Source organism: Oncorhynchus nerka, linkage group LG11, assembly GCF_034236695.1.
Source record: "Oncorhynchus nerka isolate Pitt River linkage group LG11, Oner_Uvic_2.0, whole genome shotgun sequence".
In the NCBI taxonomy this organism is placed as follows: domain Eukaryota; kingdom Metazoa; phylum Chordata; class Actinopteri; order Salmoniformes; family Salmonidae; genus Oncorhynchus; species Oncorhynchus nerka.
Window position 1 is genome coordinate 34,037,083 of NC_088406.1, and position 19,138 is coordinate 34,056,220.

A 19,138-nucleotide genomic window follows, 5' to 3' on the forward strand; every position below is an offset into this window, starting at 1 on the left:
AGAGAGCGAGGAGAACAATATAAGAGCAATGGAAGAAGTGAGTTGAAACCCAGAAGGAGGTTGTGTGGTGGAAGGGGGTGTAAATGAGGAGGTGGAGAGAGAAGTGGCAGTAAGAGAGGAGAAGAGGGATGTGGAGACAGAGCGAAGAGAGAGAGAAGTGGCAGTAAGAGAGGAGAAGAGGGAGGTGGAGACAGAGCGAAGAGAGAGAGAAGTGGCAGTAAGAGAGGAGAAGAGGGAGGTGGAGACAGAGCGAAGAGAGAGTGAAGTGGCAGTAAGAGAGGAGAAGAGGGATGTGGAGACAGAGCGAAGAGAGAGAGAAGTGGCAGTAAGAGAGGAGAAGAGGGAGGTGGAGACAGAGCTAAGAGAGAGAGAAGGCCGCTGCTGGCTGAGTGCATAAGGCAGATGAGCTGTTTGCTCTGGGGTTTGTAATATTAACAAATCTGATACCAGTAATCTGCTTTACAGAACACAGAAATACACTGACAAAATAGTCTCCTGAAAACAGAAATCTGGCAGGGGCCCGTGTTGGACGATTACATGTTCCTCTACCTCCTCTCCCGCCTTTCTCTCCCCGAGCCTTTTGCTCAACAAAGCTTTCTTCCATTTAGCTTTGTCATACAAACACTATGACTCCCACGTCTTACACCAGGAAAATTGGAAGACAAAGCGCGGGTGAAAATGACAGACTAATTGTAGTAATTGACAGTGAATGGGTACAGTAGGTGTAGTGGTAACGTAGTAACAAGGGTGTGCAGCAGGCGGGCAGGGAGGGAGGATAGGATGAAGCTTTGACAGATGTTTTCAGTAATACCATTAGATAATCCTTTAAATCCACCAAAAACAAGATCATTACTGCTGGGTCTATTTCTGGGAACGCATCTCATCTATTTGTTCTGGCAGGTTCTCAAACAGCCTGGGCCCGGGTCATTATGTAAAAGACTACAGCTTCATCAACATACAGACCCTCTAAACTGCACAGCACCGCATTCTGAAAGGCGCTTGAATCCAATTTAAAAAACGAAACAAAAACAAAATGATATGGCAACCGTTATGGGAATCCAATATTGTTGAACAGACCTGGGAGAACCCTTGTATGCCTTAATCTCATCTATAGAGACCTTTAAAATAATGCAGACAATATATCTTATCATGTGGGTTATCAGATCGCAGAACGACACAAAGAGAGGAACCAGGGGACAACACAGTGGGACCTGGGATGGATGAGGGGACATTAAAGGTTTTTTAGCTATGTTGCAGAGGGGAATATAGGGTTTGATGGAATCTGATCTGAGGTCAGTCACTAGACTTTAACCACTCTGATAGGATAAATCACGCACGCACGTGCACACACACACACTCCGTATGGTACTGCAATTCAAATCCCCATGCCCAAAAGGACTATGTACAAGTGTGAGACAAGATGATTACAAAGAGCTATCGCTGTAGTAATTGATAGTAATATTCTGTCTCTCCCTCTTCCTGCAATCTTCCTCTCATCTGTCACTCTGTTCCTTCCAGTCATATGACAATCTCTGTCCTGTTCATTTCAACAACAGCTTGTTTTGGCTCCTCTCCTCCTCCTCTATTCCCTCCCCCTCTCAACATGTGTCATTCTCTCAGCTCTCAATCCTTAACATGGTCCACCACCAAGCTGCTTTCTACTGACATTCTACTGGAATATCCTACTCTACCCTCCCCTGTTAAGCATTACACTATTTTTCTCCCTCCTCCCATAAGGTCATCCCTTCACCTTTGCTCTCCACTTCTCCTTCACGCTCTCTCCTTCAGAGGGAGCACAGGGCAGATGTGTAGCTAACCTTCCTTTTCAAATCAGGAAGCCATGCTACAAATGGTTCCCTAGCTCCTACAATAGCCTCTCCACTTTACATGTGGACACTCCTGAATCTGTTCTGTTCACATTCAGTTCAGATATACACTGAGTGAACAAAACATACACTGTTCAAAGGCACTTCAAAGATTTATCTGAATTCACTCTCTGAATGGCAAACATACACAATCCATGTCTCAACTTTCTCAAGACGTAAAACTTCTTTAACCTGTCTCCTCCCCTTCATCTACACTGATTGAAGTGGATTTTATTTTATTTATTTATTTAACTGGGCAAGTCAGTTAAGATCAAATTCTTATTTTCAATGACGGCCTAGGAACAGTGGGTTAACTGCCTGTTCAGGGGCAGAACGACAGATGTTTACCTTGGCAGCTCGGGGATTCAATCTAGCAACCTTTCGGTTACTGGCCCAATGCTCTAACCACTAGGCAAGCTGACATCAATAAGAGATCATAGTTTTCACCTGGATTCACCTGGTCAGTATATGTCATGGAAAGACTAGGTGTTCCTAATGTTCTGTAAACTCTGTGTACAGCCTTAACGTTCAGAGAAATTAGACCTAGTTCAGAGATATTAGACCTAGTTCAGAGAAATTAGGCCTAGTTCAGATATATTAGGCCTAGTTCAGATATATTAGGCCTAGTTCAGAGATTTTAGACCTAGTTCAGAGATATTAGGCCTAGTTCAGAGATATTAGACCTAGTTCAGAGATATTAGACCTAGTTCAGAGATATTAGACCTAGTTCAGAGATATTAGACCTAGTTCAGAGATATTAGACCTAGTTCAGAGATATTAGGCCTAGTTCAGAGATATTAGGCCTAGTTCAGAGATATTAGACCTAGTTCAGAGATATTAGACCTAGTTCAGAGATATTAGACCTAGTTCAGAGATATTAGACCTAGTTCAGAGATATTAGGCCTAGTTCAGAGATATTAGGCCTAGTTCAGAGATATTAGGCCTAGTTCAGAGATATTAGGCCTAGTTCAGAGATATTAGACCTAGTTCAGAGATATTAGACCTAGTTCAGAGATATTAGACCTAGTTCAGAGATATTAGACCTAGTGATATTAGGCCTAGTTCAGAGATATTAGACCTAGTTCAGAGATATTAGACCTAGTTCAGAGATATTAGACCTAGTTCAGAGATATTAGACCTAGTTCAGAGATATTAGACCTAGTTCAGAGATATTAGACCTAGTTCAGAGATATTAGACCTAGTTCAGAGATATTAGGCCTAGTTCAGAGATATTAGACCTAGTTCAGAGATATTAGACCTAGTTCAGAGATATTAGACCTAGTTCAGAGATATTAGACCTAGTTCAGAGATATTAGACCTAGTTCAGAGATATTAGACCTAGTTCAGAGATATTAGACCTAGTGATATTAGGCCTAGTTCAGAGATATTAGGCCTAGTTCAGAGATATAAACATTCTGTTGCAGTGTGTCCATTTTCAACCAATGGTTTCTGAACATGTAAATGCATTGCACTCTGGTTTTCTATTATTTAAAAACAGAATTGGCCCATTTCCATTTAGCTCACATTGAAATGGCTGTCAACTGCCTGCATTCACTCCAAAATAACATCATAAAAGCCCAGAGCTCATTTTTAAATGTGCATGAGAATATGTCCACACATATTCATGTTTCCCTTTGAAATTGCAGGTAATATTATGCATCGCTCTCTGTGTTCAATTATATCTGCATGTGGTGGGTCTGGAATGTACGGCTGGTCCTAAATGAAAGTGACTATGCCTGGTCTGAGTTAGTGATAGAGCAGTGAAATAGGAGAGAGTGGGTAGTGGGTAGTGGGATGAAACCTTCCCGAGCAGAGCACTGACCACTCCATATCTCTCACACACACAACGCTGGCCAGACAGACGGACGGAAGGGGAACTTTATTTCATTACGTAAATAACCAAGATCAAGTGAAAACCACTCCCTCTGTCTCACACTATAATTACATACTGTAGTGTTCAGTCTTTCTCGACTTTCTGTCCTCAGCTGCTCACTTGCTCATATTTCATTTAGGCGCCGCCCCTAAAATGAAACCCTATTCCCTTTATAGGGCACTACATATGACCAAGTTCCATAGGGCCCTGGACAAAAGTAGTGCACTATAGGGTATAGCTTACCATTTGGGATGCACCCAGGCAGTGTGAAGGAGAGAAAGGGCAGACCGCCAGCCTTTCGGTCTCTCTATAAAGCCCATCAACTTGTCCCCCTGGACATACAGACAGCCGGGAGGGACGACGGCAAAGTCTATATGATGCTTTATCTTTGGAGTGCATCGACTGTATCTTTCAGACAGGTCAAGCAATTTCCCAGGTGTCTTCAAAGGCATTATATGAGAGCCAGTACATCACCAGCAGCCATCCTCCAGGCAGAGTGGTGATTTAGGTTGGCCAATATAACAGAGTGATCTATAGGTCGTGGTTCTCCAGGGTTGTGATGACTGGGATATGGGACAAAGAGGCACACAGGTGTGGGAGGATCTCTTTCCACCTCGTAATGTCAAGCACTCAAGAGACTTCTCACTAAACCTGAAATAGCACTGGTAAACTATCTGGTCGTTGGGAGGGGAGTGGGTCGGACATACTGCAGCTGGCTAGTCCACTGCATCCGTCTGGTCCACTGCATCCGTCTGGTCCACTGCAGCCGTCTGGTCCACTGCAGCCGTCTGGTCCACTGCAGCCGTCTGGCCCACTGCAGCCGTCTGGTCCACTGCATCCGCCTGGTCCACTGCATCTGTCTGGCCCACTGCATCCGTCTGGTCCACTGCAGCTGTCTGGTCCACTGCATCCGTCTGGTCCACTGCGGCCGTCTGGCCCACTGCATCCGTCTGGTCCACTGTAGATGTCCGATCCACTGTAGCCGTCTGGTCCACTGTAGATGTCCGATCCACTGTAGCCGTCTGGCCCACTGTATCGGTCTGGTCCACTGCATCTGTCTGGTCCACTGCATCCGTCTGGTCCACTGCATCCGTCTGGCCCACTGCATCCGTCTGGTCCACTGCATCCGTCCGGTCCACTGTAGATGTCCGGTCCACTGCATCCATCCGGTCCACTGTAGCCGTCCGGTCCACTGTAGCCGTCTGGTCCACTGCATCCGTCTGGTCCACTGCATCCGTCTGGTCCACTGCATCCGTCTGGTCCACTGCATCCGTCTGGTCCACTGCATCCGTCTGGTCCACTGCATCCGTCTGGTCCACTGTAGCTGTCTGGTCCACTGTAGATGTCCGGTCCACTGTAGCCATCTGGTCCACTGTAGATGTCCGATCCACTGTAGCCGTCTGGCCCACTGTATCCGTCTGGTCCACTGCATCCGTCTGGCCCACTGCATCCGTCTGGTCCACTGCAGCTGTCTGGTCCACTGCATCCGTCTGGTCCACTGCGGCCGTCTGGCCCACTGCATCCGTCTGGTCCACTGTAGATGTCCGATCCACTGTAGCCATCTGGTCCACTGTAGATGTCCGATCCACTGTAGCCGTCTGGCCCACTGTATCGGTCTGGTCCACTGCATCTGTCTGGTCCACTGCATCTGTCTGGTCCACTGCATCCGTCTGGTCCACTGCATCCGTCTGGCCCACTGCATCCGTCTGGTCCACTGCATCCGTCCGGTCCACTGTAGATGTCCGGTCCACTGCATCCGTCCGGTCCACTGTAGCCGTCTGGTCCACTGCATCTGTCTGGTCCACTGCATCCGTCTGGTCCACTGCATCCGTCTGGTCCACTGCATCCGTCTGGTCCACTGTAGCTGTCTGGTCCACTGCATCCGTCTGGTCCACTGCATCCGTCTGGTCCACTGTAGCTGTCTGGTCCACTGTAGATGTCCGATCCACTGTAGCCATCTGGTCCACTGTAGATGTCCGATCCACTGTAGCCGTCTGGCCCACTGTATCCGTCTGGTCCACTGCATCCGTCTGGCCCACTGCATCTGTCTGGCCCACTGTAGCTGTCTGGTCCACTGCATCCGTCTGGTCCACTGTAGATGTCCGATCCACTGTAGCCGCCTGGTCCACTGCATCCGTCTGGTCCACTGTAGATGTCCGGTCCACTGCATCCGTCTGGTCCACTGAATTCCGTCCGGTCCACTGTAGCTGTCCGGTCCACTGTAGCTGTCTGGTCCACTGTAGATGTCCGATCCACTGTAGCCATCTGGTCCACTGTAGATGTCCGATCCACTGTAGCCGCCTGGCCCACTGTATCCGTCTGGTCCACTGCATCCGTCTGGCCCACTGTAGCTGTCTGGTCCACTGCATCCGTCTGGTCCACTGTAGATGTCCGATCCACTGTAGCTGTCTGGTCCACTGCATCCGTTTGGTCCACTGCATCCGTCTGGCCCACTGTAGCCGCCTGGTCCACTGCATCCGTCTGGTCCACTGTAGATGTCCGGTCCACTGCATCCGTCCGGTCCACTGCATCCGTCCGGTCCACTGTAGCCGTCTGGTCCACTGTAGCGGTCTTGCCCACTGTAGCTGTCTGGCCCACTGTAGCTGTCTGGCCCACTGTAGCCGTCTGGTCCACTGTAGCAGTCTGGTCCACTGCATCCGTCCGGTCCACTGCATCCGTCCGATTCACTGTAGCCGTCTGGTCCACTGCATCCGCCCGATCCACTGTAGCCGTCTGGTCCACTGCATCCGCCCGATCCACTGTAGCCGCCCGATCCACTGTAGCCGTCCGATCCACTGTAGCCGTCTGGTCCACTGCATCCGTCCGATCCACTGTAGCTGTCCGGTCCACTTTAGCCGTCCGGTCCACTGTAGCTGTCCGGTCCACTTTAGCCGTCTTGCCCACTGTAGCCGTCTGGCCCACTGTAGCTATCTGGCCCACTGTAGCTGTCTGGCCCACTGTAGCCGTCTGGCCCACTGTAGCTGTCTGTCCCACTGTAGCTATCTGTCCCACTGTAGCTGTCTGGTCCAGGTGTGTCTGGATGTTTGTGTCTTACTGTCTCCTCTTAGAGTCCTGAGACAGATGTGGTTGGAATTTAGGAGGATAGTGAGGGGGCTGCCAAGCAGGAGAGCTCATTAGTCAGAGAGATGCCCTGTGTGTGTGTGTGTGTGTGTGTATGCGCGCATGCGTGTGCAAAATGGGGGCCCTGCTGCTCTCTACACCCAGTGTGAGCTTCTTATGTAATTGGTGGGGACAGAAGGCCGGGACACACTGTCACACCCGGGCTCCCGCTACCTACTGCTCAGCTGTGCTGTGGGAGGAATGGAGAGGCTGGGGTGCGAGTGGTGAGGCAAGGACAAGGAGGCTCCTGCCAGTCTTCCTCTATGGAGGCAGGGCTGACATTTACAATGGAAGGCTGTGGGCCGAGGTCGCTTCTGCTGCTCACACACGTTACTGCAGACTGAAATGAATGAAAGTATGTGAAATGAATCCGTCTCTGGCTGATGATGTCCCAGGATGAGGTCCAGAGGGATGATGGAGAGTGACCAGAAAGGTCTGAGACAGCAGGGGCTCTCTGTGTTTGTGTGTGTGTGTGCGAGAGAAAGAAATAAGGCTCTGATCTCCCATTTCATTCACTCTGCTGCCATGGACACAGTGGCAGGTCAATCACTGCCTGTGTTTCATCTGACATGACATTCAACTGATGAGGCTGTTGATCTAAGTGGCGTGCTGACATGAAAATAGCCAGAATATCTAACCACTACATTTATTACAAATCATTCTCCTGGGCCGGCACCGTGACAAATCTATGTTTGAAAAGCCGAAATATACAAATGACCTCCTCTGTGATTCATACTGTGAACACAGTTGTGTGTGTGAGTGTATGAGTCATTGAATAGGGCCCTCTGTTACATAATGCTCTCATGTCATGTACCTTCACCCCCAAGTACAAGATCCTAGTTATGTCACAAGTCAATATCTCTCTGTGTGGAGGAGAGGCCCATCTCTCCCTTGCCAGAGAGCCGATGACAGAGGACATTAAATGTTACTGCCACCCCCCATCCCTGTATTTCCCTGCCTTCCTCTGCTCCCTCCCTACTTCGCTCTCCTTCCCAGTCTCCAGGATTAGGCCATGGATGACTGGGATGGCGACAACACAAGCCCTGGCTCTCCACTCCCAGAACAGCACAGTAAATATTCAAAGGAAGTTCATCAAAGTATCATTCAAGGCTGCGGTGAAGATAGCTGGTGTGGCATCAAAGGCAATGAAACATATGGCGGGATGACAACACACACCATCACACGCCTGTCCAAGTTAGGGATTCTTTCTGTTGTTCTGATCAATTTTTCCTCAGCTGTGTTCATATCTGTCTGTTTACTTGTTGTGAAAGTTGAGTTATGTCTTAAGTCTCTTTGAATGGCTTTATCAGTTATCAAGAGAGCTGCTGCACCAAATGGCACCCTAGTCCCTACATAGTGTCCTTTGGGTCATTTAGGGCCCTGGTCAAAAGTAGTGCACTATTTAGGTCCCTGGTCAAAAGTAGTGGACTATTTAGGGCACTGGTCAAAAGTAGTACACTATTTAGGGGCCTGGTCAAAAGTAGTACACTATTTAGGACTCAGGTCAAAAGTAGTACACTATTTAGGGCCCTGGTCAAAAGTAGTACACTATTTAGGGCCCTGGTCAAAAGTAGTACACTATTTAGGGCCCTGGTCAAAAGTAGCGCACTATTTAGGGAATAGGGTGCCATTTGGGATGCAACCTGTGTGTAGCTGTATTACAGGCAAGCAGAGGATACAGTGTGAAGTCAGAGCGTGCCTCTTCAACTGGAGCCATTACAGTAAACCTTGTAAAGGTTTCCTAAGTTCTTTGTGGGCCTATCAAAGCCTCTTTAAAGAACAGAAGCAGGCCTGCTTGTGGGAGACATTCTAAATGATCAGTGGAAGCGTGGTGCAGTCTCTCTACTTCTCTGTGGGAGAGAGTATGCTTACAGGTGCCTGTGTGGAACAGATAGCCACATATTCTAAGTAGGAGCCAATTCTCTATTGGTAGGCCTGAGTATGGCTATACAGACATATACTGTATTGTTGAAAATGAGAGCAGCTTATACAGGCCTAGTATTGTCTTTGTTTCAGTGTGAGTCCATGTAAGTACATTGCTTCTTTTATGAGCACCTCTGTCCCCTTGTGTAGGTGTTCTCACTGGCTGTATGTGAGCACTGAGCACTATGCTGAGTCTATGTACTGGAGGAGCCAGTCTCTGCCTATTGCGCACATGTGTGTCTGTGTCTTTGTCCCTGTGTGCACCTGTGTGCACCTGTGTGCGTGCATTCCCCCCCACAGTTGATGTGTATTAACTGACTGCATGGGCTAGAATTCAGAGCAGCTTGCTCTCATTAGGGCTTATAGCTGTCCATCCCACCCAAGCTCCTTAACCACAGCTTAGCCCCTTCATCCCCGCACTGACATGGACCTCAGCCCGGGCCACTCCCCAGTCCCCACACCACACATGGACTGCCTGGCGTTCACAGTGGGTGAGATGGAGCCAGGCTCTTACTAGTCACTAAACATCTACATCTGACAGAACCCTCTGCTGACCCCACAGAACGAGAAGGGTGAGTAGAGGTCAGATACAGCATGGTGACCAAGGACAATCCCTCTGTAGCTAGATCCCCTATTCAGGGGCCAAGCCCATTCTCTAGATGTACTGCCTTCATGTAACACTTAGCCTGATCATTGTGACACAGTGAAATACTGTGACCTGGGAGTCAAATGAGGCTGCTGATTTATTTATACACAAAGAAGAGAAGAACCAAACAACAACTGGTGACAGAGGAAACTGCTCCCTCGTCTGTAGGATCTGGATGGGGTGAGACATGCAGGAGAGAAGGGGGAGGAAGAGGTGTGAGGGAGGTGAGGAAGACAATTATCTGCCGTTAATTGCGCTCATTAGCTGAAATGGGCTGAGATGGTCGAAGGGGATGGGTTGTCATTCATTTAGAGGACTCTGGGATGGACACAGTGTATAGGGGGTTGGTTAAGCCCAGATACGAGAGAGAGGCAGTTGTTCTACTGATAGCAGCGCTGCTGATAAGACATGGCCCCTATCGCCACCACTCTCTCTCTCTGTGCCTCGCTCACTCAATCCCCATTCGCCTCGTAGCCAGAGAGAGGAGGGGAGACGGCCGTACAGGGAGTGAAGGAGAGATTAGACAGAATGAGAAAGGCGTGGCACCTAGTGGGGCGATGGAGAGGGGTTAAAAGGAAAGGGGGGACTGGGTAGAGGAGGAGGAGGAGAGACGGCCGTACAGGGAGTGAAGGAGAGATTAGACAGAATGAGAAAGGCGTGGCACCTAGTGGGGCGATGGAGAGGGGTTAAAAGGAAAGGGGGGACTGGGTAGAGGAGGAGGAGGAGAGCAGAACGTTGAGGGAAGAGAGGTACAGGGAGAAAGTCAAAGCTTTCAGCCCTGTTCCTGTTTCTCAACGGTCCATAACTGTGGTATGACAGGCATGGCTTCATATGGGGACACCAAGAACAACGTTTCCGGTCTGAAATCTAATATGTGCTCTGACTGAAAACCATGCGGAAGCTTCCCTTCCCTAGCTCGCTATCCTTCACTTCTATCAACTAACCTCATTAGTATTGAACATACTGTTCACCTAGGAAAGGAATCCACTTTGGATGTGGAGTGATGCAGCAATCTTCTTAGAGAACCCTTACAGTCGTCCCAGCAGAGAGAGAGGCAGAGAGGGGTGGAATGAGAAGATGAAGGAAACAACACACAGAGCTCCTCTTTCAACAATTTAAATACATGTTTTAGGTCTACATTAAAGTGGATTACTGCTTTTGTTATGAACAATTTATCAATGTTGCACAAACTTGTTAAGGCACGACGTAGGCCAAAGCTCAGTGTATACAAGACAAATGATTAAAACCACTGATGCCGAGGAACTCCAAACTGTGGGGAAGGTTTGTGCTCCAGCATCAGTTTGTGTGAGTGTGTCTGTGTGATGGAGTGTTTGTGTGCAATAGGGGCCTATGCAGACTGTAGCAAGATGTAATTAACAAGAATAATGGCTGTGCTCTCCTCCAACCGTGAATGAGTGAAGTGTTGATAGCCGCTCGGTCCGCGGAGGAAATCGTGTCTAATTTTCTGCTGAGGCACAGATATGAGCTGGCTGCGGCGGGTAGGGAATGATGATAACACTGGCTGGCTTAATGACTAGAGAGTGGCCATGCCGGCTCAACTTCACACTTCACAGATCAACTTCAGCAAGGATGACGACTGCTCACCCACCCACCCACCTAAAACCACCAAAACTTCCACGCAACAAAGTCAAGGGGGTCTGTTTCAGGGAGAAGCATCAATGTTTTTAGCTAACAACAAATGGATAAAATTATCTGTTTTATTTTTTAAATGAGCATGAGTGATACTTGCACTTGCCACTTATTAAACACACCAGTGAGTGGTGCGAGTGTGAGCTGTACCTACCTCTCGATGATGTCAGCGATGACACAGGCAAACATCTGCAGGCCCTCCGGTAGCTGCAGGGCCACTGTGAACAGAGAGACAGACAGACAGACAGTCAGCGGTAAGGTTAAGTGGACAACCTAGCTACACACACAGCTGCAGTTGGAGTGACAACCACGTTATTTAATACATCCTCGACAGCCTATACACGTATCTCGCTGCTTATGTTACCCCTGCAGAGTGCTTCACTGAGACAGAAGGTAGCTGACATTTCAAGGTAATTTTCTCCCATCCATTGCATTACTGTTGTCGTATCTTACCGAGTGATGCACTACAGGAAATGGAAGTGTATCAGCACTGCCTTCACACTTCCCTTCTTCTCCTAGCAATCCATTAGTCACCTTTTCTCCACCTGTCTCTCTCAATGACAGCCAATAGCTTCATGAGTCACAGTCACACACACACACACAAATATCCCTCTCACCATGCAGACCGCTATGCATGTGGAAACTTGGTGCTTCTTCTCATGTGGCATTAAGAGAGCATGGAGAAATGGATCAAATCGCTGTGAAATGGGAATCAAGCAATCACACAAAGGAAGGATTGGTCCTGCTGCTGATGTGAAGGGCTGAGGGCAGCGTGTGTTTCCGGTAGGAACTTCTCTGAGTGTGACACCAGCTATGACGAATCAATGGGAAATGCTTTCATCAGGAGGTTGACTCACTGCCAGAGTTGAGACGCAAAATATCACACCTCTGAATGATGCCAACAACTTTACAGCGACAAAATGCTCAAACAAAAGGCATGCTCTCTCAAAATGAAGTCTCACCCAATTTCCTTTTATTGTTGAGAATGTGCATGATTTAGGTTCATCTTGAATGTAAACATTAAATACACATAATGACGTCTCAGACGTAACACAAATATTGCTGATGTAGAGATCTAGATTATAGGATATGAAGAAACAGCTACTCTTAGTCACATCAAGTCCTTGCCTCATCCTTGCGCAAATTGCTTATCCAGAGCTGTTGTCTTGGTAACAGACCGATGGCGTGGTTACATATTGTGCTATGCATACTTATGTAAAGTCCTTAGCATGAATTAACATTCGGCCTTTCTTTACTGAAATGCGAATATATCACAGTGTGATATTTCAGACTTGTATACAAGCCGTCCGTCCACTGTACTCTGCTTCACAAATCCCCTTTGATTCGATGTCATTTGCAGTAATTGAAGGAAAACTTTCAATGTATTCCTGCATCAAAGGTAACCCACTCTCCATTCACAGCGCATACTAAGATCAGTGGGCTGGATCTAGCAGACTCATGGAGCTCAGCACAGTGTCTGGAGGGACTGTCTGGAGGGTGTGATTAAATTCACTTTAGATAAAGCAGGAAGAGAGTGTTGACAATGTTTCCGTGTCAGACATACCCTGTCACACATCACCTTGATAAACCATGTGACTACAGCGAATGGACACAGACTGCAGTGTTGATAAATATTTCATTAGGCCCATGTTCACATACTGCAGTGGGTTCCTACAGCAAAGAGAAACAACACAAACAGGACTGTAGGCAACACTGAACAATAAAAGATAGCCTCGGAAAAATAAAAAGCACACTGAGTGAAGGAAAGGATGTGCCTGAAGTGTGATGGATGGAGGAGAGGAGTGTGTCTTTCTGATGAAAGGTTAAGGGGTCACTGTGTACCATGTAGCCAGACAGAGACAGGTCATTACCTGAGTTTACTAACCAAGAAAGGTTTCTAAGTCTCACCACAGCCCTGCCTGACAGAAACCAAGAGCTCCCTCTCCATCTGCTCTCACTGCTAAAGGTGCTCCACAGGCTCTGCACAAGGGTTTAGAAGCATTTGTGTGTGTGTGTGTGTACACATGTGAGCTGAAAAGTCACGAATGTCACAGGAGCATTAACACAAATCAAATGTAAGAGATGCTTGTGTGTTTGTCATTCACCCCCCTCCCCCCCCCCTCACACTATCAACCGACGCATATGATAGTCTGTGTTTGGTTTGAGTGTCAGCCTGTCAGCCTGTGCACGGTCTGCTGTCATGTGTCATAAGGAGAAACATCTTGCACGTGCAGAGGGAAATAAAATGACTCTGTACATTTAGCTGGAGAGACACTCTGCACTTGTGGCTGTACTGCCTGGCAGAAAGGGATGTTTCTGTCTGGTAGGTGTCCACAGAGAGTTGGTACAGCAACGACTTTTAGTTAGTGAACGGAGAAAAAGGTCAGCTGAGGAGCTAAAAAACCCAGCTCTCTTCCAAGTCCCCAATCCTCTCTAGCCGGGCCCCAGCACTGAGATGTGTACTGTTTCAGATTTGACTTGTGTCTAGAATAGTATTAGCGTTCTATAACAGTGTGGACTGGCAGATGCATCTGTTTGTTCACATTCTGTACTTCTTCAGCGTAGTCGTTAGGGTTACACTATACTGTGGGGAACACCGTCTGCACTTAAGAGCTGTGCTGCTGCAGAAAACAGTTCCACCTCTGTCTGCAGTTAGTGTCTGGCTGCTCTAATGAAGCTTCTCCCAGACTCTTCACTTCCTTAAACATTCCCAAAAAACATCTGTAGAATTCTGTAGATGTAAAATGGAAAGAATTCAGAGGCGTTAAACGAGAAGACCAGAGGGAAATCACGAGTCTCTGCGAGTGCTACTGCTAACCTTTTGATTATTTGCGATGCTGTTGTGTCTCTTCTGAGAGAAACAGTTCTCGGTGTTTGTTTCACAGCCTCGAGGGAAACATTTTCATGGTTCCTCCAGACAAACAAGGTTGTTTGGTCTCTCTGTTCAGTTTGCCCTGCCTCTGTTTCCTGCCTTCCACTTTCACAGGTACAATTCAGTGTGCAAGGATGAACAACTGTCGTGAGAAAGAGACGATTGCAGGCACGGAAATTTAGCACACAGGAAACACCTAGATGAAAAAAAAGGACAACAGAGAGGAATTGAGGTATGATAAAGAATGCGATCAGTTAAACTCTGGCTGTATTATTTAACAATAACGGATGTAATATAATAATTTGGTTGCTATTAATATTTGTCCTATTTCATTGGAAAAGTGTTTTTTGCATATCACAACTCCCCCTGAGACAACCTGAGAGTGGGGTCACGGCTAGGGTCAGCCATTATCAACGGCAACCCTGGATCAATTAGGGTTAAGTGCCTTGCTCAAGAGCACATTGACATATTTTTCACCTTGTTGGCTCAGGGATTCTAGCTAACAACCTTTCAGTTACTGGCCCAGATCTCTAACCAATAGGCTACCTGATGTCCAACATGATGTTGCTCCTGCAAAATGTCCTACAGTGCATTCGGAAAGTAATCAGATCCCTTGACTTTCCCCACATTTTGTTACGTTACAGCATCCCCACAGCATGATGCTGCCACCACCATGCTCCACCATAGGGATGGTGCTAGGTTTCATCCAGACATGATGCTTGGCATTCAGGAAAAATAGTTCAATATTGGTTTCATCAGACCAGACAATCTTGTTCCTCATGGTCAGAGCCCTTTGGGTGCCTTTTGGCAAACTCCAATTGCATTTTACTGAGGAGTGGATTCCTTCTGGCCACTCTATCATCAAGGCCTGATTGGTAGAGTGCTGTAGAGATGGTTGTCCTTCAGAAAGGTTCTCTGAGCCTAAACAGAGGAACTCTGTCAGAGTGACCATCGGGTTCTCGGTCATCTTCCTGACCAAGGGCCTTTTCCTCTGATTGTTCAGTTTGGCCAGGCAGTCAGCTCTAGGAACAGTCTTGGTGGTTCCAAACTTCTTCCTTTTAATAATGATGGAGGCCAAATTGTTCTTGGGAACCTTCAATGCTGCAGAAATTTTTTGGTACCCTTCCCCAGATTTGTGCCTCAACACAATCCTGTCTCGGAGCTCTATGGACAACTCTTCGACCTCATGGCTTGGTTTTTGCACTGACATGCACTGTCAACTGCACTATATAGACAGGTGTGTTCCTTTCCAAATCATGTCCAATCAATTGAATTTACCAAGTAGAAACATCTCAAGGATGATCAATGGAAACAGGTTACACCGGAGCTCAATTTCGAGTCTCATAGCAAAGGGTCTGAATTCTGTTCATTTTCAGACCATGAAAATAGTCCGAATGTCAAATGTCAAATGTGAAATATCTGACGTTTCTTAGGAGCTATGGTAACTTTCCAGAACCAAATGTATGCTAACTTAGCTGTTGCATCGGTTCACACTCAACAATTGAGGCTGGGCAGTAAAAACAATGGTGTTTGCTTGCTTAATTTCATTCCATTCCAACAGGAAGTGAAAAGAACAAAACAAAGAGGCCAATTCAACTGAGAATGAACGAGAGAGGCTGAGTGAAAGGGGTTCAAAGCCCAGGCAGAAACAGATGGACTCAGAGGGAGATAGAGGGGTAGAGTGCAACAGAGTCGATAAGGTGATCTTTGGCCCTGCAAGCCCAGAGAGAGAAAGCTCTCTAATGAAACCAACACAGAACAGACAGAGGCTGAATCCTAAATGCCACCTATCCACAATAGTGCCTATAGAGCTCTGATCAGAAGTAGTGCACTGTATAGGGAATAGGGGGCCATTGGGGAGGCAGTTCGAGAGACAGGCAGACTGAGTCACACCAAAGCTCATCTCACCCCGACCATGGGGACCAGTCATAGACCACCCCATTCTCCCTGCACACCAAACACCTGTTACATAGCTAGACTGTAAACCCTTTACAGTATGCAACACTTGTTGTTGGCTGTCATTTCCATCAACGGGGGATCAGTGTTTTGGCATGGCTCTTTCAGTAACACCCGGGTGGATATTTGACTTCAGATTGTTGGCAGAGTTGGGTGGATTACTCCCACGTGTCTTTAATTAAGTGAACATGTTTCACACCATACATATTGAATGCTGCTATTTTCTTCATCACTCCCCCTATCCCCCTTCCTCTCCATTCTAGCACTCCAGGTGTGATTGTCAGATGGGAGTGCCATCACTGTGACATGTATGTGTGAGTGCACTGGGAATGCAGGTACTCAAAGAGTGACAGGGAGAAAGTCAAAAGCTGCAGAGGTGAAAGTGGGGTCCCTCACCCCTCATCACAACCCAATAACACCTCATCAACATCACAACCCAATAACACCTCATCAACATCACAACCCAATAACACCTCACCCCTCATCACAACCCAATAACACCTCACCCCTCATCACAACCCAATAACACCTCAACCCTCATCACAATCACAACCCAATAACACCTCATCAACATCACAACCCAATAACACCTCATCAACATCACAACCCAATAACACAACCCAATAACACCTCATCAACATCACAACCCAATAACACCTCATCAACATCACAACCCAATAACACCTCATCAACATCACAACCCAATAACACCTCATCAACATCACAACCCAATAACACCTCATCAACATCACAACCCAATAACACCTCATCAACATCACAACCCAATAACACCTCATCAACATCACAACCCAATAACACCTCATCAACATCACAACCCAATAACACCTCATCAACATCACAACCCAATAACACCTCATCAACATCACAACCCAATAACACCTCATCAACATCACAACCCAATAACACCTCACCCCTCATCAACATCACAACCCAATAGCACCTCACCCCTCATCAACATCACAACCCAATAACACCTCACCCCTCATTACAATCACAACCCAATAACACCTCATCACCATCACAACCCCCAAACACCCCACCCCTCACCACCATCCCAACCCAATAAAACCTCACCCCTCATTACAATCACAACCCAATAACACCTCATCACCATCACAACCCCGAAACCTTGTAGAGTATAGTATCCTAGCCTAATAGAGTATATTATCCTAGCCTAATAGAGTATATTATCCTAGCCTAATAGATAGTAGAAATGTAATGAATAGGTCTATTCTGCGCTTACCTCTCTTAGACATGGCCTGTCTCACCCGCCAGACTGTCTTGTGGATCTCAAAGTTGTAATTTGCAGGCAGAGCGTGGATAGCCTCCTGTAACTCTGGGTCTTGCAGGATTTCATCAGGAATTTGATTGGCCACCCGCCGTGGTCCTCGTACTAGGGTAAGAATCAAATAATTGTACTGTGGGAGATAGTTGACAAACACAGACAAGACAGGAGGCTTCAGATCAAATACGGTGTAGGGGCATAGTCTGTTATGATTATTGGTAATATTTTACATTAAGTTGCTCTTATATACGAGTTGTTACATATTGTTTTAGTAATTGCTTTGAAGTTGCACAATCCCTATTCCTCTTGTATATGCCTAATTACAAAACCACTCACCTCCATATGCTATTATAATCCAGTCACTATGACAACAAGTTAATACAATGTTGTTGTAGTTTATATTTTATTATAGCATAACTAAGAGCAACCTAATGTTAAGCAGGGTTCCCCAACTAGTGGCCCGAGGGCCGAATTTATTTGTTTAAAGTTATTTTTGGGGTGTTTATTTGTTGGTCATAAAAGACTGTAAAAACACCCGCAAATCAGCCGCAAGTGATTTTTATTTTGGAAATCTGTTTCAAAGTAGTAGCGATATACATGATGTTATTGTATACAAATGTAAGCACAAATGTAAGCAAGGTTTTAAATTATTATGTTTTAGTCAAATAATATATATGTTTGGGCTTCTTATGATCAATTTGCAGTCTACACATAATTTGTAATTATGATTCAGCCCTTGACCATCTGCTCAAGAGAAAATCGGCCTGCGGCTGAATCTAGTTGATGATCCCTGCTGTAAAGGATGCCTCAATAATTATTGGTTATTTATTTAGGTTTAATACAGTGACCTTGTCTGTCAAGTGTGGTCCCGCCAGACTACCTGGCAGGTCACCTCTTTGTCTAATTGCGCATGGGCGAAAGTGTCTGATGATTAACTGGCTAAACGTTAGTTCCTGGACCTTAAAGATATTTAAAAACGTGTTCTATTATGTTTCATATAATTCGGAAGTTAGCTAGCTAATCACTCTTTTAAACCATTTGAGTCAGCTTTCCTTATTATTAGCATTAGCTAGTCGCTAGTTGTATCTGCGTCATAATTCCTTATTCATGGTGGCAATGTATAATGTTTTTGTTAAAAGCATGTCCCATACACCACGTACTCGGTTATGTATTGTGTGATAACGTTAATATAAGAGATTCATACTTACCGGTTCGTTTTTTTGCTGGAACGATTTGCGTTTCGACAGTGGGCGCCGCCATGTTTTCAGGGGAGCCAGAAAGGTGCCAGTAATCAATTGCAGAGTGCCATCGTTGCAAGGCGGAACAATCGATGTGAGATAATCAGCAGTGCATCGCTGTCCGTGTTTTTGAAAATTGTACCTTTATTTAACTAGGCAAGTCAGTTAAATTCAAATTCTTATTTTCAATGACGGCCTAGGAACAGTGTCTAAACGACATATTTTTACCTTGTCAGCTCGGGGATTCGATTTTGCAACCTTTCGGTTACTAGTCCAACGCTCTAACCACTAGGCTACCTGCCGGTTCTGAATCTCTATATACACGAAATGATAGAACATGTTGCATTTGTTCAGAATTGAATAGAAAATATAGATGTTTAATTAACAGTAACCTTCATTCTTAGCAACATTATCAACTCAAACTTTTGTAAGCATACTGTCATCTCTCGCTCCATCAGAAGTTACAGATGTAGGATCTTAATTTGAGCCAATTTGCTCCTGCACTACAGGAAAATAATCCTGCAGCAACAGGAAATTAGAATTATTATGTGGATTATAATGGACATTATAAAATACATGTTTTCGTTAGGACAAATCAACAAACTTTAGAAGCTCCTTAAAACTAAAATACACTTCAAGTTTTAATTTCCTGTTTTCAGCAACACAAAGGTGATCAAATTAAGATCCTA

General features: G+C 46.2%; 1 protein-coding gene across 1 annotated transcript in view; it reads right to left on the reverse strand.

Annotated features, from left to right (window-relative positions):
• LOC115123823 (2-(3-amino-3-carboxypropyl)histidine synthase subunit 1) overlaps window positions 1-18,564 on the reverse strand; it is a 120,839-nt gene extending 102,275 nt beyond the window's left edge. The window contains exons 1-3 of the mRNA XM_065024444.1: window positions 18,420-18,564; window positions 17,170-17,319; window positions 11,232-11,295 (exon numbers count right to left, since the gene is read on the reverse strand). Of these exons, the coding sequence (XP_064880516.1) occupies window positions 11,232-11,295; window positions 17,170-17,319; window positions 18,420-18,471 (266 nt within the window). The 5' untranslated portion in view covers window positions 18,472-18,564. The remainder of the gene's footprint in view (window positions 1-11,231; window positions 11,296-17,169; window positions 17,320-18,419) is intronic.
• Window positions 18,565-19,138: the final 574 nt, after the last annotated feature.